This window comes from Melanotaenia boesemani, chromosome 22 (genome assembly GCF_017639745.1).
Source record: "Melanotaenia boesemani isolate fMelBoe1 chromosome 22, fMelBoe1.pri, whole genome shotgun sequence".
Lineage (NCBI taxonomy): Eukaryota > Metazoa > Chordata > Actinopteri > Atheriniformes > Melanotaeniidae > Melanotaenia > Melanotaenia boesemani.
In genome coordinates, this window is record NC_055703.1 from 24,273,694 (window position 1) to 24,299,221 (window position 25,528).

The following is a 25,528-nucleotide window of genomic DNA, read 5'->3' on the forward strand; positions in this document are numbered from 1 at the left end:
TGTTCTACAAGAGTTTTCTCTGTACAGCTTCCGTTCCAAGAACATCCCTTTACAGAAGACAAGTTATTGAAAATGTAAGTTCGGGAGTAAGAAAAATTCTCTATTAATTGTATTTTTATATCCCAATGTTCAATCATAACTTTTATACCACAGAAGCTGCACTTAATTGGTCTTTCTTTTGTCTCAGATTTGTCTTGCAGATCATAGAAATATAGATACGTACCAAGAAGTGGATAGAGAGAAACAGGCGGACAGAGAGGAAGATGATGGAAGTCACCAAGAGGACAGAGTGGAAGATGATGGGGGGAGTGACCAAGTGGACAGAGAGGAAGATGATGGGGGGAGTGGACAAGAGGAAGATGATGGAAGTGACCAAGAGGACAGAGAAGAAGATGATGGAAGTGACCAAGAGGACAGAGAAGAAGATGATGGAAGTGACCAAGAGGACAGAGAAGAAGATGATGGAAGTGACCAAGAGGACAGAGAGGAAGATGATGGGGGGAGTGGACAAGAGGAAGATGATGGAAGTGACCAAGAGGACAGAGAAGAAAATGATGGAAGTGACCAAGAACACAGAACAGAAGAGAGGAGCCAAGCCAGAAATCAAGATTTAAACCAATTGGAGGTACTACCATTTAATTACAGATTATCAGTTGTTCTTTTCAATGACATGAGATATCTCTCTTATTAGGATAATGATGTCATTATAATTTTGGCTTATGTGTCCTATTGTGATTTAGGTATGAATGTAAGCAATTGTGTCTTATATTACAGAGACATCATGTTGACGATCCTGTATACCCTGGTGCTCCCATCACAAAAGGACAGAGTCTGCTCTTACTCATGTCATAGGTACTGAGGCACAATTTGACAGGAGTAGCTCTTCAGGATCTTCTTGCAATGTTTAATGAACATTTCCCTGGCTCTGTTCCTGCAACCTCATATCTTTTTCAGAAAGCGTATGGACAGTTTGGCCAGTACGTGCCCCATTTCTATTGTAGTAACTGTGAAAGCTATCTGGGACCCAGAGAGACAGCTCCAAAAAATTGTTCCACTTGTAATGCTGAATTTGACATGGAGAGAAATTTAAGAGTTGGATCTTACTTTCTTGTACTAAGTCTGTCAACCCAAATTGTGAACATTTTGGAAAAACCTGGGATACATTTAAATCGAAGAGAATCAACTCCAGGCATTATTTCAGATATTCAGTGTGGGGCTGAACACATACAGCTCAAGTGGAGTGGACAAATAGGGGTTGATGACATATCACTTCTGTGGAATTGTGACGGAATTCCAGTCTTCAACAGTAATAATTTTCAGATATGGCCAATTCAGTGTCAAGTCATAGAGCTTTCGCCAAAAGATCGCCAAGCCAACATATGTATACCATGCTTATGGTTTGGTAAAAGCAAGCCGAATATGATCACATTTTTAACTGCTTTTGTTGCAGAGCTCAAAGAACTGGAACAGACTGGAATTAGATGGATGGACTCTAAAAATATAGAGCATACAAGCAAAGTTCATTTAGTCCTCTGCTCCTCAGATTCAGTTGCCCGCCCCCTCCTGAGAAACACAAAACAGTTCAATGGCAAATATGGGTGTGACTTCTGCCTTCACTCTGGTGGTGGTCCCTATGCCTGGGAAACCCCGGAACCACCTTTAAGGACAGAGAAGGATCATTTTCAGCATGCTATGTTGGCAACACCTGTTAATCCAGTAATGGGTGTGAAAGGCCCATCCCCTTTGATGGAACTTGAGAGCTTCAAGATGATCACTGGGTTCATTCCTGAGTACCAGCACAGTGTCTACCTGGGTGTCACTAAACAAATGACATCTCTGTGGCTAGACAGTAAGCACCATAATGAAGACTGGTACTTGGGCACCAAAGTCAGTGATATAGACCAGGAATTGCTGGCTATTAACCCACCTGTGGAGGTCACAAGGGCACCAAGATCAGTCAGGGACAGAAAATTCTGGAAAGCATCTGAGTGGAGGTCATTTTTGTTGTTTTATGCATTGCCTGTTTTGAATGGTATTCTGAAAAAGAAGTATTGGAATCATCTTTTTTTATTAGTTTTTGCAATACACACACTTCTTCAGGATGCCATCAAAGTGAGACATGTGGATCTGGCAGATCAAGCTCTGCGAAAGTTTGTGCTCAACTTTGAGAGACTTTATGGTAGCGCAAATGTTTCTTTTAATGTGCATTTGTTAATGCACTTGGCAGCAAGCGTGCGCAACTGGGGACCACTGTGGGCAACATCCACGTTTCCATTTGAATCATTTAACGGGACTTTGCTTAGGTTTTTCAGTGGAACAACACACGTGCCAACACAAATAGTGAATCGATTTCTTCGGTGGAAGGGTCTCTCAACAAAAGCAGGGACTACAATGGCAAATGCAAATGAAGGCATAAAAACATTATTTGACAAACTTCAAAGTACCTCTAGCTTGACAAAGAAATCACAGGAGTTTCAACATAATGTCAGAGGTTTTGGCTGTCCAAAGAAAGGTAGCACATCTGTGTTGCAGAGGATGGCTATTGAAAGTTTTTTAGGAGTGACTGTTCATTCAGGTCTATTTTATGACCGTTTCATTTGTAGTGGTGTAGTTTATCATTCATATAACAACACAACTCTTAAAAAGAGAAATAATTCTGTTGTACAGTTAGATGATGGAACGTTCTGTGAAGTTATGACCCTTCTGGCCTTTACATCTGATAATGGGGCCTCATCTACACCTACCAACTTTTGTATTTTGGTAAAAGAGCTTGCCAAGGTTGGAGGAAATTTTTGTAGAGATGCTCAGTTAAATATATTATCCACATTTATAAATGAGGTGTCCCACAGCCACTATGTATTTGCTGTGCATCCCCAATCACTCAAACGTAAATGTGTAATGGTTAAGTCCAAAGACAAAATGTATGTCATTCCACTTCCAAACAATGTTGAAAGAGATTAAAATTCTTGGGGAGCTACTTATTTACAAACATCTTGCCAAATGACCTGTTTGATCCATTTAACATTACTAATGAAATGTTCTTTCTGAACACTTGTGACAACGAGTTCCGGGTTAATGGCGTGCTGAGCGGACGCGTTACTCAGAGCTCTACACGAGTCCCGACGTTAAAAGTGCAACAAAGTCAACTCCACAGAAAATTTAACTGCAAAACTTTGGTTGGGAAAATGAATCAAAGAAAGGACGCACAGGTATCTAAAAAAGCGCTGTTTAAACCTCGCATATCAGAAAGCTCCGAGCACAGCTACTCCACGCCAATGGAAGCGGCTAATGCTAATAGCAAAAGAGACAGAGAAGTCAACACGCCAACTAATACTCCTGAAAAAGCACAAGCAGGAAAGAAAGCTAAAAATATCAGCGGCGAAACCGTTCCGGACGAAGCAGTCGGGTCAATTCTTGAAGCTTTAGAGGCTTTAGGAACACGTGTTGATAACCGTCTGGATGACATCAGCAGCCAGCTCCAGCAGCACAGCACCATGCTAGCCACGATTGCAAAGACGGTACAGATCAACTCGGAAGATATTGAAAAGTGCAAGAACAAAGTTAAAACTCTGGAGGCACAAGTAGAGATTCTTCAAAAGGAAAAGATTGAAATGAAGGAGTTTTTTGACCAACCAAGAAAGATACAAACGAAGATGGTGCCTGCGCATCAAAGGCAAAAAGGAAAAAGGCAAAGAAGACATCAGGGCTGAAGTTGTGGAACTGTTAAAGAAAATTTTACCGGAGCAGGCGGAAAAGATGGAAGACGCCGTTGACGTTGTTCACCGTGTGGGGAGGCCAGCAGAAAACCGTCACAGACAAGTAATAATCCTCTTCTCCAAGCGAAGTGTAAGAGATGAAGTGTGGAAGCAAACAAAGTCATCACGGATCTGCAAGGAAGAAGGAATTAGGTTTGCAGAAGACCTGACCCAGGAGGACTGGTGATCCAGGCAGGCGCTGTGGCCGAGGATTGAGAAGGCAAGAAAGGAGGGTAAGGCGGCTGGCTTCAGAGGACCCTTTGCCTACATTGAAGGAAAGCGTATCTCAGACTGAAATGATGGCAGTATACTTGATTTATGTAGAAGATTCGTAGTGGAGAAATTAAACACCGGTTTGTTCATGGGACTCATCTCAAAGGTTACTACTCTACCTCCTAGGACCTAAGGTATATTCTTCTGTGTGTGTGTTCTATTGTTATGGTTTATAATGCATTCAGGGTTAGATTTAAAGACTGAGATTTCTTTTTCATCGTTTAATGTGAGAGGGCTCAAAGACTCCTTAAAGCGTAAAGCTGTTTTTTTGTTTTGCAAAGGGAAAAAGGCTAACGTTTTTTTTCTTCAAGAGACACATTCTGAATCAACAGATGAGAAGTTTTGGACTCAACAATGGGGCGACAAAATAATCTTCAGTCATGGAACCAACCGTTGTGCAGGAGTAGCTATCTGTTTTTGGAGATGTCCAGGCAAGATTATAACTCAGGACACAGATAAAGATGGACACTGGGCAGCATGTGTCATGGATATTGATAACAGTTTGTTTATTGTTGTTAATGTTTATGGATACAATAACGATCAGAAAAACAAACAGCTATTACAGCAGGTCACATCAGTCATTGAGAAGCTACAACAAAATTATCCCACTCAACATGTTGCCGTTGCGGGTGATTTTAATTTAACGCCAGATGAGTGGCTGGACAGATACCCATCAAAATATTCACAGGCAACTTTAAATCCAGTTATGCGAAACTTTATGAATGAATGCAGACTTACTGATGCTTGGAGATATTTTAATCCTAAGATCAGGCAGTATACTTGGTTTAAACCGAATGGACAGGCAAGATCAAGAATTGATTATTGGTTAGTTACAGACTCCATACTTGAACACAGTACAGAGGCCAGTATCTCCTGTAGTCCTTCAAGTGATCACCATATTGTGAACCTCCGTCTAGCCACAAAAGGCTATAGGAATAAATTTAAAGGTTATTGGAAATTTAACTCCAACTTGCTTAAAAAGGATGAATATAGTGAAAACATAAAAAAAATAATTGAAGATGTTAAAAATAATGAAAATTTACTTACAGCTATACAAAAATGGGAATTCCTCAAATTCTCGGTAAGGAAATTCTCTATTTCCTATAGTAAAAAATTACAAAAAGAGAAACAATTGGAAGAAACTAAATTAATTTCAGACTTAATTTCATACTACCACAAATCTGACTGGAATGAGGATGACAAAACAAATATCAACATCTTACAATCTAAATTGGATGAATTTTATCAAAATAAAGCACAGGGAGCCTATATACGTTCAAGGGCAAGATGGATAGAAGAGGGTGAAAAAAATACTTCATATTTTTTCAAATTAGAAAAGCAAAGACAGGAAAAAAATGCAATTCACAATCTCATGTTCAACGGTGAGGAATGTTCAGACATAAAACAAATATCGGAAGAAGTTAAGAAATTTTACAGCACTCTCTTTACATCGTCATACTCAAAACAAGACTCAGAATCATTATTAAGAAGAATCCAAAATAAGATCCCCACCATTAATGAGACATTTAGAAATATTTGTGAAGAAGATTTCCGAATAGATGAATTTGACTGTGTTATAAAAAATATAGCATCAGACAAAGCCCCTGGATCAGATGGCATAACAGCTAACTTTTATAAATTTTTTTGGGCAGACATAAAAATGTTGTTTGAGGCAATTATGGAAAGTATTAAGCAAAAAGAACTAATGACAACAATGAAGCAGGGAGTCATCACTTTAATACCTAAACAAGGAAAAGATAAGAGATACCTTAATAATCTAAGACCAATTACACTTTTAAATACAGATTATAAAATATTTACTAAAGTTCTAGCCGCTAGATTAAAAGAAGGTCTATCAGATATTATTAGTTCTACTCAATCTGGTTTTCTTAAAGGTAGATCTATTCATAATAATATTCGTTTAGTTTTAGATCTAATTGAATATGCCCACTTAATTGATGATGATGGCTTTATCTTATTTCTGGATTTCCAGAAAGCCTTCGATTCGATGGAACATGCCTTTATTTTTGAAACGCTTAAACATTTTGGCTTTGGTGGGAAGTTTTTGGATGTCATCAAAATGTTGTATACAGATATTAACAGTTGCGTCTCTTTAAGCGAAGGGACATGTCCAAGATTTCCCATTAAAAGAGGTATTAGGCAAGGCTGTAGTGTGTCACCACTCCTGTTCATCACGGTTACAGAGCTCTTAGCTATCCTCATAAGCAGCTCTAGTATTCAAGGTCTTCAAATTATGAACCAAAATATCATCATAAGTCAGCTTGCAGATGACACCACCATTTTTTTAAAAAACAAAGACCAGATCCCACTAGCCATTCAAACAGTGGAAATGTTCTCCAAAGCCTCGGGCCTAAAACTAAACTTGGAAAAATGTGAATTGATGAGCCTCCATAGTTGCCCTCAGTCATCGCTAAATAACATATCAGTCAAACTGGAGGTTCGATACCTGGGTATTTGGGTAACAAAAAATGAAGGCATTAGTGTCAAACTAAATATTGAAAATAATCTAAATAAATGTAAACTGATATTAAACAACTGGTCACAGAGGGACCTAACTATCTTTGGCAGGACCCTTCTTACCAAAATGGAGACTTTATCTAGAATTATCTACCCTGCATACTCCTTAGCTATTCCCCCCAAAATTATTAAAGAAATTAATAAATTAAATTTTAACTTTATTTGGAGAAACAGACATCATTACATAAAAAAAGGAAATGTTGTTAAAAGTTATGAAGATGGAGGAATCAAAGCAATAGACTTTGAAATTATGAATGGTGTGTTAAAACTTAAATGGCTACAATCCTTTATTAGAAATAAGCAGGAGATCTGGTTTGCTGTTCCATCCCTAGTATTTAGTAAAGTTGGAGGTGTTGAATTCCTGTTAAGATGCGATTTTGATATTCCTAAGTTGCCTATAAAATTATCTGCCTTTTACCAACAGGTCTTGTTAAACTGGAAATTAGCATACAAACACAACTTTAGTCCCCACAATGTGCCATTTTGGAATAACAGAGTTGTTCTACACAGAAGAAAGTCCATGTTTATGGAAATCTGGATGGAGAAGCAAATTTGGTCAATAGGTCATTTATTGGATGAGAGCGGTAATATTTATACTTATGAAGATTTTATCAATAAATACAATCTAACATGTACAAAAAGTGAATATGTCAAAATACTTAATATAATTCCGAATGCATTTATCCAGCTCGTTAAAAATAATTATGAATCCAAACCAGTAATTAAATTACAGAGCATCAATATTGATGGATTGGATCTACTACACAAAAACTGTAACAATAGCTACCTAAGACAACATTTAACAAAACAAATGTATCCTGAGAGAGTAAAAAGGAAATTTATGGAGACCTTCGGGAAAAAAAATCATTCAAAACTAATGTCAAAATTTCTAAGGTTTGTTCTCCCACCGAAACACAAAGAAGTACACTTCAAAACCTTACATGATATTTATCCGTCTAATGATTTCATAAGGCATAGATTTAAAATTGATGGTAACAACTGTTACATATGCAATGAACTTGAAACAACAGACCACTTATTTTTCTCCTGCCCATCTGTTAAAACACTGTGGGATTCTCTGTATAACCTCCTGACCTCTAAATCCATAAACATAGACCCCTTCTCCGCCCAAACTATCTTATTTGGATATATATTCAAAAATAAAATTCATGAATATATTACTAACAACCTTATTATGTTAAAATTCTATATACATAAATGCAGATTTGGCAAATCTAAGCCTATATGGTCTATATTTACACAGGAACTACAGCTGTTTATTATCTCCTTGGAAAAGATTAAAAGACCACATGCTAGAGATCTTTACTGTCACTTGTCGAAATTAATATAGCCCTCTCTATATAATTTAAGTAAAATGATATATATTTTCGTTTATGCCCTCTTTTTCTTTCTCTTTCTTTGTGGTTTCTTTTTTGGTTATCTTGTGTTAAATTCTTGTGATCTATTCTTCTTTTTTGTTATACCTGCTTATGGACATGGTTCTTGTATGCAATGGCATATACTGTTATATAATAGCAATTGGAATACTGTGAAATTTAGACCCATTGCACTTGTGTATAATTTGTAAAATATACAGTATATATACTTATATGTATATATAACTTCTGTTTTTTATAGCCAGGAGGTATGATTTTGTTTACAATCATTATGTTCATCTGCTTTATTGTCTTGAGTATGTCACGTATCGTGTATAATTCTCAATAAAAAAAAAAATAAAAAAAAAAAAACACTTGTGACAACTGTAATGTGTTAATACAGTGTGAGTGAGCAGCACTGCACTAACTATAAACCACCTGCTTTTTAGTAGAACAATCTAATTTTTTGTGCACTTGTACTTTTGAAGTTAACATTATTCAATGTGGTTTTGTATGTAAGATGTATCATATTTTTTGGCCAAACTTATTAAACGTTACAAAACAACTGTAATAATTGTTATCTGTTTACTTCACACACTGCACAAAATTGCATAAATATATTTAAGTGCATTTTTGTAGTAATACGATTGAACACTTCAAAAGAATGTCTTGAAGTATATAGTTACATAAAAATGTAACTTTAAATGCACTCACTTATTAAACACTGATATTAAAATGTGTACTTGATGATACACTTTAAAATATATTAAAAATATGTGTAAAAACAAATTTCAAATAGTACACTTACACACATTACATTTTCATTTCACTTAATGTGTATTTTTGTATAATATATTTCAATGAAGTATAACATAGTGTTATTACTTTAAAGTATGTTAAAAGTGTTACAGTGAAAGTACAAAGTTAGTATACTTTTGATATGTTTACAAAAAAAATATGATTTGTATAAGAACATTTTCAACATACTATTAGAAATATGAATATACTTGAAATACAATTAAGTACATTTTTTTTTCACTAGGGCGTCCTCGGTCACGATCCGGGTCGTCCCCCCCGTGTTACAAAATATATATATATATATATATATATATATATATATATATATATATATATATATATATTCTCATACTCCGCTGCTAATTGCTCTCAACTGGCTTCCAGTTGCAGCACGCATCAAATTCAAAGCTCTGCTTCTGGCTTACAAAACAATAACCCAAAGGCCCCGGTCTACCTTCACTCTTTAATCCAGAGCTACACTCCCTCTCCACAGTTACGCTCTACCAGTGAAAGACGCCTAGTGCTCCCACCACAACGTGGCGCAAAATCAGTAGCTAGACTCTTCTCCTCTGTTGTTCCCCGGTGGTGGAACGATCTACCAAACTCCTTCCGATCTGCAGAGTCCGTATCCACTTATAAGAGCAAGCTAAAGACTCAGTTGTTAAAGGAGCATTTCCACATTTAGCTAAACTAAATTAGTTAGAAAGATTTGTCCAGCTTTTTGGCTCAACCAAGTACTGAAGAAGCTGTGTGCACTTATGCCCAAGATGATATTGTGTGATGAAATTGTAATCTTGTATTTAAATAAAATTACTAAAACAAAAAAAAAAAAAAAAAAATTACATGTACTGCACTAGCACTACATGACAGCACCTGGACTGGACTCAAAAGCGGTCTATCACTTAATTATGACGTCCCATCTTGTTTGAATTAATGCTTGTGGTGTTCTTACTCTCAAATGTAAGTCGCTTTAGATAAAAGCGTCTGCTAAATGACAGTAGAATAGTAGAATATATAAATGTAGCTGTCGTGGTGAAGAAAGAGCTGAGCTAAAAGGCAAAGCTCTTGATTTACCGGTCCATCTACGTTCCTACCCTCACTTATGGTCACGAGCTGTGGGTAGTGACCGAAAGAACAAGATCGTGAATACAAGCGGCCGAAATTAGTTTTCTCCACAGGGTGTCCGGGCTCTCTCTTAGAGATAGGGTGAGAAGCTCTGGGATCCGGGAGGATCTCAGAGTAAAGTTGCTGCTCCTCCACATCGAGAGGAGCCAGATGATGTGGCTCGGGCATCTGGTTAGGATGCGTCCTGGACGCCTCCCTGGTGAGGTGTTCCGGGCATGTCCCACAGGAAAGAGGCCCCGGGGAAGACCCAGGACATGCTGGACGGACTACATCTCTCGGCCGGCCTGGGAACGCCTCGGGATCCCCCCTGATGAGCTGTAGAATGTGGCCGGGGAGAGGGAAGTCTTTCCCTGCTTAGGCAGCTGCCCCCGCGACCCGACTCCGGATAGGCGGAAGAAAATGGATGGATAAATATATAATCTTAACCAGTTTAAGGTATCAACTCAAACAGATAAACACTAAGATGTGACACCAGACTGATGCATAATCATTACAATGTTGTCTTTCCATAGAAAAGTGGTTCCCCAGTGTTTGATCAATGACATGTTGAATTTACAGCAGCATCATGTCACCATGTCAGTCCTACATGAAACTTCCTCACTGCCTCCATCATTACTGGGATTAGTTATTTTGATGAGAGTTAAAGATGAAAACAACATGATGTAAATACTCACTGTTAGTAACAGAAAGTAGAACTGTAGACTCTGTAACTTTACGTCCTGATGATTCGAACTGTCTGCAGGTGTAAAAACCTTCATCCTCCACTGTGACCTTCTTTATAACCAGGAAACATTTTTCTGTAACATTCAGTCTGTCTGATTTAGATCCAGCTTCTCTGTGAATCTTCCCTTGTTCATACAGTGTCACTCTTTTTACTGAGTCACTGTAGAGCCATGTAGTACTTTTACATTGATCATTAAATTCTCTGAAACCTTCACAAGTCAAAGTGACGTCATCTCCAACCGTCGCAGTCATGACAGAAAATTGACCAGTTTCATCTGAAAATGAGAGAAAAAGAAAAACAAAGTTCAGCTGTTATGTTCAGACTTTATTCTTTATTTTAGATCCATGTTTGAAGAATAAACTCATCATGTTAAAACAAGCTGCTCTCATGAAATAACATATTAATAACACACCAAGTCATGTCGTCTGCCATTATAAGACATTTTATATTTTCTACATGTCAGTGCACATCATGTCCTGAACTGTAAACTTCCTCTAACCATAAACATTCACTTTCATTTAATAACATAAAATAATACATGGAAACTAAAATCTGGATAAAAACACAGAAAATGTGTCAGATATAATGAAGCATGTCATGAGGATGATGGTTAAAATCCCACATTAAACTTCTGACACAGTTAAATAAATGTTACCTGTCTTTATATTTATAATAGACGTCATGTTTCCTTACCTGTAAATGGAAGCATCCATGTCAGAAGCAGAGATAATTTAAAAGATTTCAATCCAAACATTTTTCTCTCCTGTTTTCTGTGACTTGTTCTCACGCTGTCGACTCTCAAAGTGTCTGAAACAGAACTTCTTACAATAAAATTTAGTTTCTACTTCCTGTGGTTGATGTCTCTTCCTCATTGGGACCTCAGAGAATTTTATGCAGGCAGCTCATATAAACGTCACTCTCACTTTATTCTAATGTAAAGAAACATTTCAGTATCTTATGATCTAATATGTGTGTAAGAATCCAGATGAAAGAGGTTGAATAAGAGGAAATAAGCAGCTTGTTAGTGGATGTTTTCTTGTATCAGCCCAGTCTCACCAGTAAACACGTCTCCATCCACCTGCTGCTGAAACCACAGAATACTTCATCAGCTGGAAATAAAGACGTGATGTTTTAGTGGTCTGAGACCTGCTGTTTTATCATTCACCTCTGAAGTCATTTCCTAAAAAATAAAGGGGAGAGTTTTGGTGAGGATGTGGGTAAAACTGCAGCATCTAAACAAAGATGTGCCTCACATATTTTATATAACAGGTTTATATCACCAGAGAACTTCTCACACGCAGTTACCTTTTTGTAACCCAGATACCATGTTGGCTCATGTTTGATGAAAATTCTAGTTACAAACTTCTTTAATAAAATCTGTTCAGTTTTCGGCCTCCAGGTTCCCTCTATAGTCAATAATGAACACATTTCTAAAACCTGAGTGAGATAACAGACTGATTTGATGTCACCACTTCAGCTGTTGCTGGCAGGTTTTTCTTACCATTTGCTCGCTGAGGAAATCAATTATTTCTATCTATTTCTATCTGCATGAGTTTCTCCTGATCATCTCTGAGCAGCTAAAAATGAAAAACGTCTCTTTCATGACTGATTCCAGCAGCTGTTAGAAACTTCAGGAAGACTCAGTTTGTCTTTCACTGTTTTTCTTTCATGGTTGAGCTGAAACAAACAGACATGACAGAACATTGTAGTTAACAGGTTTCTGTCCATCATCATGAACAGCTCAGCTCTACATGTGTTGGTGCTACCTGCCTACTCAGGTAATAGAGATCATCAGGAGGACACGCCCCCTTGTGGCCAATATTGGACACTACACCCTGTTAACAGTTTCCCTTAAATAATGAACTCAGTCTGTGGACAGAAAACACAACAATAATTATCTGACTGAACTAAACTGTGATCACACATTTCAGATAAACAGTCCATGAATTAAATTTACTGTGGGAGGGGCGGGGCTTATTTCTGAACCATGTATCCTTACACAACATTATTCTGATGTCTCTTCCAGTTAAGAGAAGCATCATACAGACTAATTACTCAGCAGTTCATCATTACTTCATCATTAGACTGTTCCTGTGGAACTTCATGGAAAATATAGATCATATTGATTATTCAGGTCTTTAATATCTTTAGTTATTTCTGAAACCATGAAACACAAACCATGATTGTCAACTAATATTTTAATAAACATTTTCAGTGTAAAGATACATGAAAATTTATATTCAGGTTATTATTTATGATGTTTAAATGCATCTTTAAACGAGTTTGTATCAACTTACATGAACTACAGAAAGAAAAAACAGATTTAACTTTGAGTATAAACTTATTTACAACATATTCAGATATTTAGGGATAAATTGTTATTATAAGTCAGAGCTGACAAACACACCAACAACAAAACCTGATCAATGTGAACACAGTGAGTTCTCTGGAAGAGAAAAGACAGAACAAGACAAGAAAAATCTCATTTTCAACCAAGTTAAGATCCAGCTGCTGCACTTTGAAATGACTGCAGGTCATTTGTGTGGCTCACTACGCCATCTTCATCATCATCATCATCACTGCTAACCTGTGGAAAAAAAAAAAAAAAGATCATCAGAACTATAAATTCTGTCTCTGTTATCACTGTTTTATCCAGATGAAACATTTTCTATTCTAGTAGATTAAATGAGTTTGTTTTGGTGCCACCATCACCTCAGTAGACGCCATTTTTAAACTCCACCTGCAGTTTCTCTCTTCACCACCAGAGGGAGCAAATTCTTCTAACATAAATCTAGATATTTTCTGTCTGCATGAACAGACGATCCAGGAGGTTGTTTTGGTGAAGACAGCATCGTTTATACTGACAGTAGATTCAGAACAACTTCTCTTTATTTTGCATGTTATCTGATCAAGAATTAAAAATGTGTTTAAATATTTAATCATTTGGTTTAAAACTCACAATTTTGCCACAATAATACATGAAAAGAGAAAAAGGAGAAAATTCTTGTTTTTCTCAAAGTTTCTTGTGTAAATGTTGTTACCTTTTGTTCTCGTCCACATGCTGACGGACACAACGATGATGGAGAGCGCTGCTACACCCACAGGAACATAGACCATCCTCCACCAACAACCTTTAAGAGAGGCAAAGATTTCAGCTCAGTCTGCTCTGTTCTCACTCATGTGGCTTCAGATAAGAAACGTAGATGAAACGTGGTGTTCATTCAGGCAGAGGAGTGAAGCTGTGTCTCTAAAGTGTTTGTCAAACATTTTACAGGTTGCTTTCTTCACAGAACCTGTCACTCATCACTTAGTCTGATTATTAGCTGCTGACTAATGAAAAACATCTTCTGCTGCTGCAGCGCTGACATGAAAACAGAGACACATGTCAGCTCAGTTGGAGTCTCTGAAAATCTACAATCACAACATGGAATTAAACATGGACGGAGAAAAGAGAACATGTCATAGTTACTGCAGCATCCTCTCTCACACATCTTTAAAAAAATCCAGTTTTGTTTTTCACAGAAAGACGGGAAACAAAACTCCTCAATGAAACGAGTTAAACATGTTTTTTTCTTTCTGTCCTCACATGATTGAGTTTAAATTACATTAATGATTTTGAGAGAAACAGGTTAAAATGATTAAACTGATGATTTAATCACACTGTTTCATTGATCCAAATCAATAATTCAGCCTCTCATGAGTATTATTAATATTATTTATTTTATTTTATTTTTTTATTATTTATTATTTTTAAAAAAAAAATTTTTAAAGGGCCAAATAAAGATTTCAAATAAAAAAATAAACAGAATTTTGCATATTTCAGCCGTGTGTGTAGCCTTGACAGAAAAAAAGAAATATATGCAGCAAATGAACGGGATCTGAAAGTGATGCCATAACAAATAGGAAGTCCAGTAAAGACCTGAATCAGGACCTGAGAGATGCATCTGGACCTTCAGACAGGCAGAAGCATCATCAGAAATGGTCTCCATGGAAACATGGCTGTCAACAAGCCATTCGCTCTGGTTAGATTTCACTTAGAAAATTTGGTTCTTGAGACTCTTGAACTTTTCTGTGAGCACGTGATGGAAATGTTTTGTTTGCCTTGTTTTTTTTTATTTTACTGTGTTTCCACTAAAAAGATAATAAAAAATGTAGTCTTTGTGTTCTTCCTTATAAACTGTTTCCTCATTTATGTTTTCATGTCTCAATAAGTTGCTGCAATAATTTCCTTCTTTCTGTCTTCAGTCTAAAGAAATGAAGGAGGATGTTTGCACAGAACCGTATGTCATATGTACGTCACAGATCGGTACGTCTGACTCTAAAGCTGAGAAAACATAGACTAAGTGTGCAGAAATCTTTAATGAGACGTACCAGACGATGGTTTTCCTGCTGGAACTTCATCTCCAGACGACTGTTTTTTTTTTTTCCTGTTTTAGATCAAATTATTTACATTAACACACATGACTTATGGCATCAGAATGAAGTGATTCTAGGTCATTTTTTTATATTCTTGCAGGTTTTCTCACCTGAAGCAGGAGACCTGACGGTATAATGCTGCACGTTGGTGGGGCTTTCTGTCACCTCACACTTCAGTAAGTTATAATCCTTTGATTTGTTAATGAAATGAGAAGTTGAAAAGGTCACGCTGGCTGAACAATTTGAGTTAATAATCTTCAGATCGTTGTTTTCTTTCTCAATTGCTTGATTATTTAAAAGCCATTTCACTTGGTGTTTGCAGTGTTTGTAGGTTGAAACAGCACAGCTTAACTTCACCTGATCAGAGTGCTTATGTTCAGTAACTTGATGGGGAGGAAAAGAAAAACAGGAGTTAACTCCATTAAGATCATGTTCGTTGCAGTGTTTCAGGTTGTTGCTGTAAAAGATGTTAAAGTTTAGGATGTGTACTCACTGTTAACAACGGACAGCTCTGTGTGTTGAGCTTGTTCTTGTCCAGAGAAACTCAACTGTTCGCAGGTGTAACTGCCAACATCCTCAGCTGCGACTCTCTGAATCATCAGAGAACAGTTCACTGCAACACTCATCCTGTCTGATTTAGCTTCAGAAAGCTGATTTTTATTAATCTGCCCAAACCTAACCAGATCTGTTGCATTTGTCCCAATACGACTAGTTAAAAGCCAGGTGGTACGGTTGCATTTAACCTGATCTATCTGGCTCTCGCAGGACAAAGCCACTGCATCTCCCTCTCTCATAGTGACGGAAGTGAGACTTTGTTCTGTTTGTGCTGAAAAAGACGAGAACAGAAAAGAAGCTGAATCACTGCAGGAAGTTCAAAGAAACAGAGTTCACCAGTTTAACAGCATCAGTATTAATTATGGAAAACTGATGTTTACCTGCAAACAGAAGCACCAGGATCAGATACGGACACATTTTAATCCATTTGAATTTTCTTCTTGCTCTGGGGTGTGACTGAAATGAAGCTTTCTTCAGCATGACTTAAGCATTTCTCAAGCGTGTTTCCTCATAGTGCCTGCTTCCTCTTCTGTCACTGGTGGTTTCAGGAACAGTAAAAATGTTTAGCTTCTTCTGCTGCAGGAGATGGCAACATTAACACATCTTTTCTGATGTGTGATGCAACTCTCCAAAGCTTCATTTGCTCCTCAGTCCAAGTTGTATCACATGATTTCTGTCTTACTGGGGACACTGGAAACCAGGACATGAGGCCTGCATTAAAATGACTGCGTATGTAGTAAACGCTGTCATGAAACTTTGGCCATTTTTTCTTTGCTTTTATTAGTTAACCAGTTGCACCCCCTTCTGGATAGAGAGGGTTTTACAGATAAAAATCCATCCATAAAGCAATTTTCTACACAAGCTTTTTCCGACACAGGGTCACAGGGAGCCGGTGTCTATCCCAGCAGCTACCAGGTGAGAGGCAGCGGACACCTTGGACAGGTCACCATCACAGGGCCAAAACAGACTGATAAACAATCATTTCCTCTCAGATAAAAATAAAGATAAAAATAAATATGAGTGAATGGCTGAAGTGTAGCAGAAAAACAGCAAATAACAGCAAAGGAAATACTGATGATTCATTTTTGCCTTTGAAGCAAATATGAGTGTCGGAGAGATTATTTTAAAAAAAAAAAGAAAAAAAGGATCTACAGACAAGCTAAACACGATGTGTTTTTCATCATACAAATAAAAATGTTCTGCCACCTCATTTTATCATCAGTTAGATGGACTGTGTACCATGTTGCATCATGAACAAGGACAAAGTAAACTGATGTAAAAGTGACACAGTGTGAAAAAGTATGCACTCAAACAGCTGAGTCACTTTTAGGTTTGAGTTGTTTTATATTTAAAAAAAGTCTCCTGTGATATTATGAGTAGTTTTCAAACATCCAAAAATGCTACAGGCTAAGTTTGTCTCCTCTCAGTTGGAATAATTGCTGGTCTTTTTCCAGGTCAAGGTCACTTTGTCTTGAATTCAGGAAAATGCTGCATAAAAATCCCAAAATGCAAACATAATAAAAACATATACCAACGAAAAACTTAGAGAAATTCCATGTGTTGATCTGAACAAATTTGTCATCCTTCTACATACAGCACCGCTGAAAAGTTTGGACAGATTTATCCTTTAAATCTAATGATTAAATCTGTCCAGAGCTTTAACTCTTGACTGGTACTTTACTTTTATACATGCCTCCTCCACATACATGCACTCAGTAGAAAAGGAACACGTGTAGATCCCTGCTGCTTAGTGATGAATTTGACAGAAAGAGGCATAAATTCATGTTTGCATCTGTTATTGTTTGCAAAAAGGACTTCTGCACCTTTCCTTTAGAGTTAATAATACATACTAACACATCCTGAGAGAGATGTTATTTTTATTTTTAACCCCTTAAAGCTGTATTTTTATATTTAAAACATACCATTTCTAAAACCTTTTGCTTCATTTTATGGTCAAAACAATCCAGTACTTTTCTTTAATAATAAAATAATATAATAATTAAACAATAATGTTGGTTTTCTTTAACTAAGCTATTATTTGTTATGAATTGGCTTGAATGGATTTGTCAGTAAAGTGCCCTGAGATGACGTTGTGAAGTGGCTTTATACAAATAAAGTTGAATTAAATTTAAATTCAATAATGCTTTACAATAATTTTGATGTATTACGCAATAATAAGTAGTGAATATACAAAAAAAAAAGTAAAAGTCTGTTTTCACATTTTGTTAAATGGCCAAATAAAGACTAATTAGATTTTTCTCACCATTTTTTCTTGAGTCTGCTTTAAAGAAAAAATCTTACTTGTCATTGTGACTAGACATAAGACTCTGAGGTCCAGATTTTAATTAGATTTTAGAATATTTCTAAAGCAGCTGGAGGTACCATATCCAAAGAGTTGCTCTGTAAAAGGTCAGAATGATATTTTTACAAACACAAAACACTTAAAATCTGCACAAGAAATGAAGAAGCTGACGGATTCTTGCACAGACACCAGTCAGCTCAGGTCATTCTCAAGATGAACCTGTAGAAATTTAAAACCTGTCTAACTTCTTTCAGCTTTCTTTGCTCTTACAAGTTGAACAAGTTCATTCATCTTGGATGGAGGACAAATTAAACTTTCGTATAAGTTCAAAGGGAAGTCAGAACAAATGCTAGCAGTATACAGTCAGGTTAATGATTGACCCAGCGAATCTGCAGCATGTCTCTTTCTAATGAGCTCAGTGTGGATTTTTATACCACAGCAACATCAGTTTTCACTCTGAAGCTGAAATTATCAGCTTTTCTATGAATTGGTAAGAATGCAGTTGTAACTGAGTGTGTGAATAAGACATTTTAAAATGAGATATCTCTTAGATTTTTAGACTTTTACAGAGAACAAAGTACCAGCTGTTAAAGCAATGATTTACTAGCTTTCATAGATGAACCTTCACACCGATGGTTCGAGCCATCAGAATGACTTTTATTTTCTACTGGTGACTGCTCCCTGTGACCCTCACGTCTTAAAGTCATGGCACTTTTAGAATTTTTACTCCAGTCCTTGAATTTGGGCTCCCTGCTGGGGGCTCTGGCAGTCCTTCTGGCCATCTATTTGATCTCTTCCTCCATCTTCAGCTCCCAAAAGGAGCCTCCAGGACCCAGACCACTTCCCCTGCTTGGGAACCTGCTGCAGATTGACCTGAAGAAACCCTACAAAACGTTACTGGAGGTGAGGTTGATCTGGTTTTTTAAGAGGTCGTTTCACACAGACTCACTAATCCCATTCAGAAAAGAAAAGTGTAAACTTCTGTTTCTCAGACGTTTTGATTTTCTGATTTTGGAGGCGTAAATTTCTGTTTTCAAATGGGATTTTGATATGAATCATTTTGTTGTTAATCTTTCCAAAAGATAATTATTTACTTATCTTTATCTTTATCTTTATCTTTGTCTGTATCTTATTTTATCTTGTCTTCTCTTATAGAGAAAGCTGGAATCAAATGTACTTGTATGGTTTAAGCAACATCACCATCTCCTTCTGTTCTTAGCTTTCCAAGAAATACGGCTCGGTCTTCACCGTTTACTTCGGACCTAAAAAGGTGGTGGTCCTGGCAGGATTCAAGACGGTGAAGGAGGCGCTTGTCAACCATGACGAGGAGTTCGGAGGCAGATACATGCTTCCAATTCTGCGTGAATTTAACAAAGGGCATGGTAAGAAAAAAGAAATAAGCAAAACATTTTTCCTTAATAATTTATAAAATCTAACAATTCGATCTCGTCTAATTTCCAAAATGGATCAAACACAACATCAAACCACACAAAATAAAGCTAAAACTAATCAATTCCCAGGAAATATTCAGAGCACGTTCAGTCAGAGGAGGGAAAATGTCATTTAAGGAGGTTGTTTTCAAAAAAGCAAACGTGAGAAATACAAGAAGTTCTTGTGCACAACGTAAAGAAGGAGGTGGAACGAGTGATTTTACTCATGCTGGTGGGAAAAGGATGGATTCACTAAGCACAGCTTCTTCTGCCTCCTGCTGGAAATGTATGATTCTGCTTTCTCTGTTGTTTCATCCTGTTTAATCCCACCAGCAACAGTCATAATCTTTAACTTCTGGAAGCTTCTGGAAGTGTTGCTTTGGCTTTGGGGAGCTAATGTATGTTTAGAAATAAAAAAAAAAAAGGCTGTCAGTAAATCATCACATGACCAGGCGTCTTGACTTCCTGTCTACGCTTCTAGAGACGTTTGGAGAGGAAGTTAGTAAAGCACCTTATTTAACAAATATAATTGAAATATTTTGCACATACATGTTTTTAAATTGTCTATTACTGATATATAATGAGAATTATATGATTGTAACCCCCCATTATAATCATTTTTAGATTTGCACATTATTTTTTACACTGATTTGCTTTTTGCATTCTTATTTAAAACTTAGATGCTTCTATATCTTATTTTTATACATATAAAAATATTTGTTTATCTATTTCTCTATCTATAACCATGCCTTTTGAAGAAATGTTACACATGCTAATGTTATTTAATTTTTTATGTGTGTAAATTGGTCAAAACATAACAAACATGAAACTGAATATTCATACATGTTATGTGTTGGGAAGGTCTAAGAGATGAAATTCAGGTATTTATTTCTCAGGGAAAATGTGGGATTAAACTGGTTAATGTTGTTTTGAAATGTTTTTTTTTTTCTTGTTTATGTCTGTCGGCGAAGAGACAAATAAATATTCTTTACATGTTTGAAATGAATATGTGGTGCTTCATCTCAGGGGTTTTGTGGTCCAACGGCGACTCGTGGAGAGAAATGCGACGCTTTGCTTTGACTAACCTGAGAGACTTTGGGATGGGCAAGAAGGCTTGTGAGGACAAAATCATTGATGAATGTCAGCATCTGATTGATGTTTTTAAACAATTCAAAGGTAGAATTGAATTTAATCAGAATGAATCTGTTTGTAAATTAATTATTATTCACATTATTTACACTTTTCTGTCTTCCCTTGTTACAGGAGAAGGTTTCGATTCAATGCAGCCTCTGAACTATGCCGTCTCTAACATTATCTGCTCCATGGTATATGGCAGCAGATTTGAATATAATGATCCTGAGTTCACATCGATGGTGGATCGAACTAATTATAGCATCCAGCTCACTGGTGCTCCCTCCATTCAGGTGCTTTTCATTGAAGCTTAGTTATTCATTAACTGTTACAGGTGAGTTTTCTGCTTTTTCTCTGGCACGTGTTATGTAACCTCTGACGCTTTTCCTGCTTGAAAGATTTACAACCTGTTCCCGTGGCTCGGCAAGTGGCTTGCAAAACAAAAGGAGTTCCTCGCCCTGGCTGCTGCCAACAGGAAGCAGAACTTTACCTTCTTCCAACACCTGAAAGAAACTCTCAACCCACAGATGTGCAGAGGTTTTGTGGACGCCTTTCTTGTGCGCAAGCAAAAACTGGAGGTTTGTATTATCTTTTGGAATATTACAGTTTAACTAGCTGAATGCATGCCCATCCTCCAAGATAGTGGGAAAAAAACAACAAAATCTCCATAAACAGGATCAAATAACTATTTAAAGAACCTCAGCTTTCCTAACGTAATCCTGCCTCATCAGTTTTTAACCTTATTAAGTTTTGCACCGTCACACCCTGCAGTAGAAAAACTGAAAGCCTCTGTCTGATGAATACACTATTGCATGTGTGTGTGCAGGAGTCTGGGATTACTAACAGTCATTTCCATGATGCAAACCTTTTAATGACAGTCACAAACCTGTTCAATGCTGGCACTGAGACCACATCAACCACTCTGAGATGGGGTCTGCTGCTGATGGCCAAGTACCCAAAGATACAAGGTAAGGAGCTTGAGTTATTCAAAATGTCACAGCAATAATAAAAATGTCTTTTATCGACATGATGAATGACTTTGCTGTAATCTTGTCCTGTTCCATCATCAAGACCAGGTCCAGGAGGAGATCAGAAGGGTCATAGGAGATCGTCAGGTGCAGGTTGCAGACAGGAAGAGCCTTCCCTTCACCAACGCTGTCATCCATGAGACCCAGAGACTGGCCAACATCGTCCCCATGTCACTCCCTCACAAAACCACCAAAGACATCTGGTTTCATGGTTACTTCATTAAGAAGGTTAGACTGACGTTTAGAAAACCTGATAACACTGAATGCATCATTTCACTCCAAAAAAATATGACATGTTAGGAAAATACAGAAACAGTCTTTTTTTCTGAGTGGTTTTATTTTTTCTTTTTTTTTCTTACATTCTCTCACTTACATCTCCCCGATGTATATAACAAACAGAACTGGCAACCCAGCTGTAGGACAGGATAGAAATCTTTACCTCCAGCCCTTCAGCTGTTTCTCTGCTTCCACACACCTGAATCAAATGAAGCTGATCTCAACACCTTTTTCTGCATTAAAACCAGTTTTTAACTGATTGGGCAACATCTGCCCAGATGTGATAAAAGATCCTAGATATAGAACTGAAATTAACCCCTGAAGAGGAGCTCGCTGTCAGGTTTTCATTTCGCCTCAAGGCTGGATTCATGTTAAAACAACACCTTCTTTTAATTTCTCCAAATTTGTCAGGATTCAGTTTTCTAAGAGATATCCTTCTGTTTTTTTTTGTTTTTGTTTGTCTTGTTTTTTTTTAATTATTATTATTTCTACTTTTTGCATCTTCTGTTTATTAGTAATGTCTTATTTGATAAGAACTGTTTAACTTTTTAGAGATCTTTAACTAAAGTAATAGTACCATTTAGCAAATTATAAAATGTTAAGTGTGTGTATTATCATTTCTTCAGGGAACAACGGTGTATCCTCTCCTCACATCTGTCCTGTATGATCCCAGAGAGTGGGAGAAACCACACACCTTTTATCCTGCTCACTTCCTGAACAAAGATGGAGACTTCGTCATGCGAGATGCCTTCATACCATTTTCTGCAGGTTTGTGAACTCTGACCTTTTCTGTTGAAGCTGCATTCAGGAAAAGATTTCCAAAGTTTTCCCATGATTCTCTCCTGCAGGTCGCCGGATTTGTCTAGGAGAAAGTCTGGCAAAGATGGAGCTCTTCATCTTCTTCACCACACTCCTCCAGCACTTCCGGTTCACTCCTCCTCCTGGAGTTTCAGAGGATGAATTAGATCTGACTCCACGTGGGGGCATCACTCTCAGCCCTTTACCCCATAAACTATGTGCTGTGTCCTGCATGTGAAGAAAAGGTGGTGCTGTAGAAATCTTCATGGCCCTGTGTGATGAATGCAGCTCCGTTAAATATAATTGTTTAATAAAAATAATAAACAAGTATGAGTTTATTATTTAAGTATTTCTAAAGCCTAATCTCTAACATGTTTATTTCAGGACACCTTCTGCAATAAACCTGCTCCAGATGACAGATCTGCTAAATGCCTGTTAATAGTTAATATAAACTAATATGATCACAAATAAAAATACTTCAACTACTCATGACTCGGTGTCATGCTCATTATTTAATCAATATTTAATCAATACAATTATATATATATATTATATACATATATATAGGTATATATATATATATATATATATATATATATATATATATATATACATATATGACAGACAGATAGATAGATGGATAGATATGTGACTTCTAAACCAGGGATCATTAACTCCAGTCCCAAAGGCCTACTGTCCTGAAGGCATTTCACATTTTCCTGCTGTGTCTGGTGAATCAGGTGTGTTGTAGCAGGGAAACATCTAACACCTACAGGATGGACAAGCTTTTGAGGACCAGGGTTGGAGATCAAATGACCTCTGCCTACAGGGTGCAGGAAGGACAAACGGCTCATGTAAGTGTTTCCACATCAGAAAAAAAAAAGTAATTTCTCAAGTTTTTCCACTGAACAAAGAGGAAGAGGAACACTTTCATCATCTCCTGGTTGTAACGTCTAACATCACACCATCTTTTTATTCTGACACTTTCATGCTTCACATGCAGGGAATAAAAAAAGAAACGGAAATGAGACTCAGAAATGTTGCTTTTCTTTCCTCTTATCTCATTAAAATATCAGAAGTTCGTTAAAGACAGATTTAGCTTTGACTTCCTGTGATTAATGTTTGCTCAGCTTAGTGACCTCATTTTTTTCCAATGTAGATGAATCTTACTACAATCCTTCTAAAAAAGAAGAAACAACCCAGTTACGTTTCTGCTTTGAGCCAGAGCTGGTGGTCTGATTAATATATGAATTAGTTTTGACATATCAACAGAGGTAAATAATTGGTTAGATGATCAGTTCAATGTATTTATACATCACCAATTCACAGCCAATGTAATCTCACTGCAGTGTGAACAGAATATAAATAAAAATAACTTTTCTGCTTTCATCAGCCCGCCCTGATGAAGAAAGAAGACACTTCTCTTTTCAAAGAATTCACTTCATCTTGAGAAATCTTTACCAGTAAATGTTGTTCTTACAGTATTATATGACTCAATATATGGGACTTAACCATTCTTACTTACTTTCACCTCCATTTCACACCACAGAAAATATATATTTGTATATGTCATCACTGCATTTCTGCCAGTAAATCCCCCTAAACTTACTGTAAATGTAAAATAAAACATAAAACTTTGTACGCTTTGGACTGCACAGAAAAAGAAAGCTTAAAACTGATCATTTATGTAGGAAATAAATAAATAAAAATATTTTAGAAGTCTTTCATCTGTATGCTTGGATAGTAGCGTAGATGTGGTTGGGATTAGTGGAGGCTGCAGCAGGAGCTTTAACAGTGCTGTAGGTCACTCTGTGGTCATCATGGTCTCTACTGTGAACCTGGGAGACAGAGAAAAGAAACAACAAAACATCACGATTCACTCTCCAACATTTACATCTAAACCTGGATGTTAAGATAAGTGTGTACAGGAACAATGTGTAAATCATACACAAGAATAAACATGACTATTATGAACCAGTCAGACAGCTCACCCGGGTCCCCGTGTTGCTCATGTTCAAGTAGCTGATGGAGGCGTAGTGAACATCTGCAGCATCAGCCTGCAGAGAGATGAAGGTCAGACAAGGACACACACACACACATTTCTACATTTATCAAAATAAATAAAAACAGAAATATTTCATGCTGAAATTAAAGCTTTGCTGATTCAGTGATTGAAGGACAGGTGCTCCCTGGACAGGTCGCCAGTCCATCGCCGGACCAACACACAAACAACCAAACATGCGCACACTCACTACAGGGAGAATTTAGAGTGACCAGTTAACCTAACATGCATGTCTTTGGATGGTGGGAGGAAGCCGGAAAGAACATCTTCTCTGCAGAAGCATCCTCATCTTTACTTTTTCTTTCTTTTGAACCAGGAAATTAGATCCAAAGATCAGTTTGAGCTGTGTGTGTGTGTGTGTGTGTGTGTGTGTACTTACCCCAAAATTGGGGACATTTTCCAGAATACACACCAGTAGACTGGGGACGGCTTTGCAATTGGGGACAAAATTCACCGTCCCCATTTGGTTTTCATTATAATCATGTTCTACAGGCTCTAACATGCATTTCTGTCTAAAAATGGCTGCAGTCCCCCAAGATGACTTTTTTCAGATTTAGTGTGTGAGTGTGTGAGCTGCCCCCCACCCCCCCCTCAATCTGTGTATAACTCTGCCCCTAGTGGATGTGTATGGAACTACGTCATCATGTCCCCGATTTCCCTATAAACAATCTGATAAAAGTGTGTCACTTTTTCTTGTGGAATATAACTTATCTGTTGGAATAGAATAGAATTCAAAGCTTTATTGTTTATCAGTATAGGCTGGAAGACTAGCTATGAGTAAAAAATAGAGAGAGCAAGTGTATAGAGGAAAGGTAGAGAGAGAGAAGAAGTTACCACCTGATGTTGTGCTACACCTGGCATGGGCAACCTATACCACAAAGGGCCGGTGTGGCTGCAGGTTTTTGTTCCAACCAGCCAAGAGTACACAGTTTGACCAATCA

General features: G+C 37.2%; 2 protein-coding genes and 1 long non-coding RNA gene across 11 annotated transcripts; 1 reads left to right on the forward strand and 2 right to left on the reverse strand.

Moving 5' to 3' along the window:
* Positions 1 to 4,517: 4,517 nt before the first annotated feature.
* On the reverse strand, positions 4,518 to 5,520 carry LOC121633563. Its single transcript, XR_006009090.1, has 2 exons — positions 5,076 to 5,520; positions 4,518 to 4,955 (listed from the first exon to the last, which is right to left on the reverse strand). It is a non-coding gene; the product is annotated as an uncharacterized LOC121633563 (long non-coding RNA).
* A 7,249-nt stretch (positions 5,521 to 12,769) lies between these two features.
* On the reverse strand, positions 12,770 to 16,220 carry LOC121633504. 5 transcript variants are annotated; one of them, XR_006009063.1, is made up of 6 exons: positions 15,941 to 16,220; positions 15,499 to 15,831; positions 15,116 to 15,388; positions 14,961 to 15,016; positions 13,631 to 13,720; positions 12,770 to 13,035 (listed from the first exon to the last, which is right to left on the reverse strand). XR_006009063.1 is itself a non-coding variant. In XM_041975598.1 (6 exons), the coding sequence occupies exons 1-6, from the start codon at positions 16,038 to 16,040 to the stop codon at positions 13,013 to 13,015; spliced, it is 873 nt and encodes a 290-aa protein (XP_041831532.1). In that variant the 5' UTR covers positions 16,041 to 16,217; the 3' UTR covers positions 12,770 to 13,012. The 5 variants fall into 5 exon arrangements, 3 of the variants coding, with proteins under 3 accessions (XP_041831532.1, XP_041831534.1, XP_041831531.1); XR_006009062.1 differs by having other exon boundaries at positions 12,770 to 13,176; positions 15,941 to 16,219; XM_041975598.1 differs by having other exon boundaries at positions 14,961 to 15,013; positions 15,115 to 15,388; positions 15,941 to 16,217.
* A 46-nt stretch (positions 16,221 to 16,266) lies between these two features.
* Positions 16,267 to 23,010, forward strand: LOC121633467 (cytochrome P450 2K1-like). Of its 5 annotated transcripts, none has more exons than XM_041975533.1 (10): positions 16,267 to 16,289; positions 18,672 to 18,765; positions 19,082 to 19,244; positions 20,319 to 20,468; positions 20,556 to 20,716; positions 20,822 to 21,001; positions 21,250 to 21,391; positions 21,495 to 21,679; positions 22,354 to 22,495; positions 22,576 to 23,010. In XM_041975533.1, the coding sequence occupies exons 1-10, from the start codon at positions 16,282 to 16,284 to the stop codon at positions 22,761 to 22,763; spliced, it is 1,413 nt and encodes a 470-aa protein (XP_041831467.1). In that variant the 5' UTR covers positions 16,267 to 16,281; the 3' UTR covers positions 22,764 to 23,010. The 5 variants fall into 5 exon arrangements, with proteins under 5 accessions (XP_041831467.1, XP_041831465.1, XP_041831464.1 ...); XM_041975531.1 differs by lacking the exon at positions 16,267 to 16,289 and adding an exon at positions 18,258 to 18,352 and having other exon boundaries at positions 18,566 to 18,765; XM_041975530.1 differs by lacking the exon at positions 16,267 to 16,289 and having other exon boundaries at positions 18,260 to 18,765; positions 22,576 to 22,800; positions 22,910 to 23,010.
* Positions 23,011 to 25,528: the final 2,518 nt, after the last annotated feature.

What these genes read in the sequence shown, in the direction of transcription:
- LOC121633467 (XM_041975531.1), top strand. Translation starts at nt 18,568, where the DNA reads ATGGCACTTTTAGAATTTTTACTCCAGTCCTTGAATTTGGGCTCCCTG. An exon ending in CCTACAAAACGTTACTGGAG is followed by an intron (nt 18,766 to 19,081) that starts GTGAGGTTGATC and finishes TTCTGTTCTTAG; the next exon opens with CTTTCCAAGAAATACGGCTC. An exon ending in CTTCATACCATTTTCTGCAG is followed by an intron (nt 22,496 to 22,575) that starts GTTTGTGAACTC and finishes TCTCTCCTGCAG; the next exon opens with GTCGCCGGATTTGTCTAGGA.
- LOC121633504 (XM_041975597.1), bottom strand. Translation starts at nt 16,040, where the DNA reads ATGCTGAAGAAAGCTTCATTTCAGTCACACCCCAGAGCAAGAAGAAAA. An exon ending in CCTGGTGCTTCTGTTTGCAG is followed by an intron (nt 15,832 to 15,940) that starts GTAAACATCAGT and finishes CGTCTTTTTCAG; the next exon opens with CACAAACAGAACAAAGTCTC. An exon ending in AGCAGGAAAACCATCGTCTG is followed by an intron (nt 13,721 to 14,960) that starts GTACGTCTCATT and finishes CCTCTCTTAAAG; the next exon opens with GTTGTTGGTGGAGGATGGTC.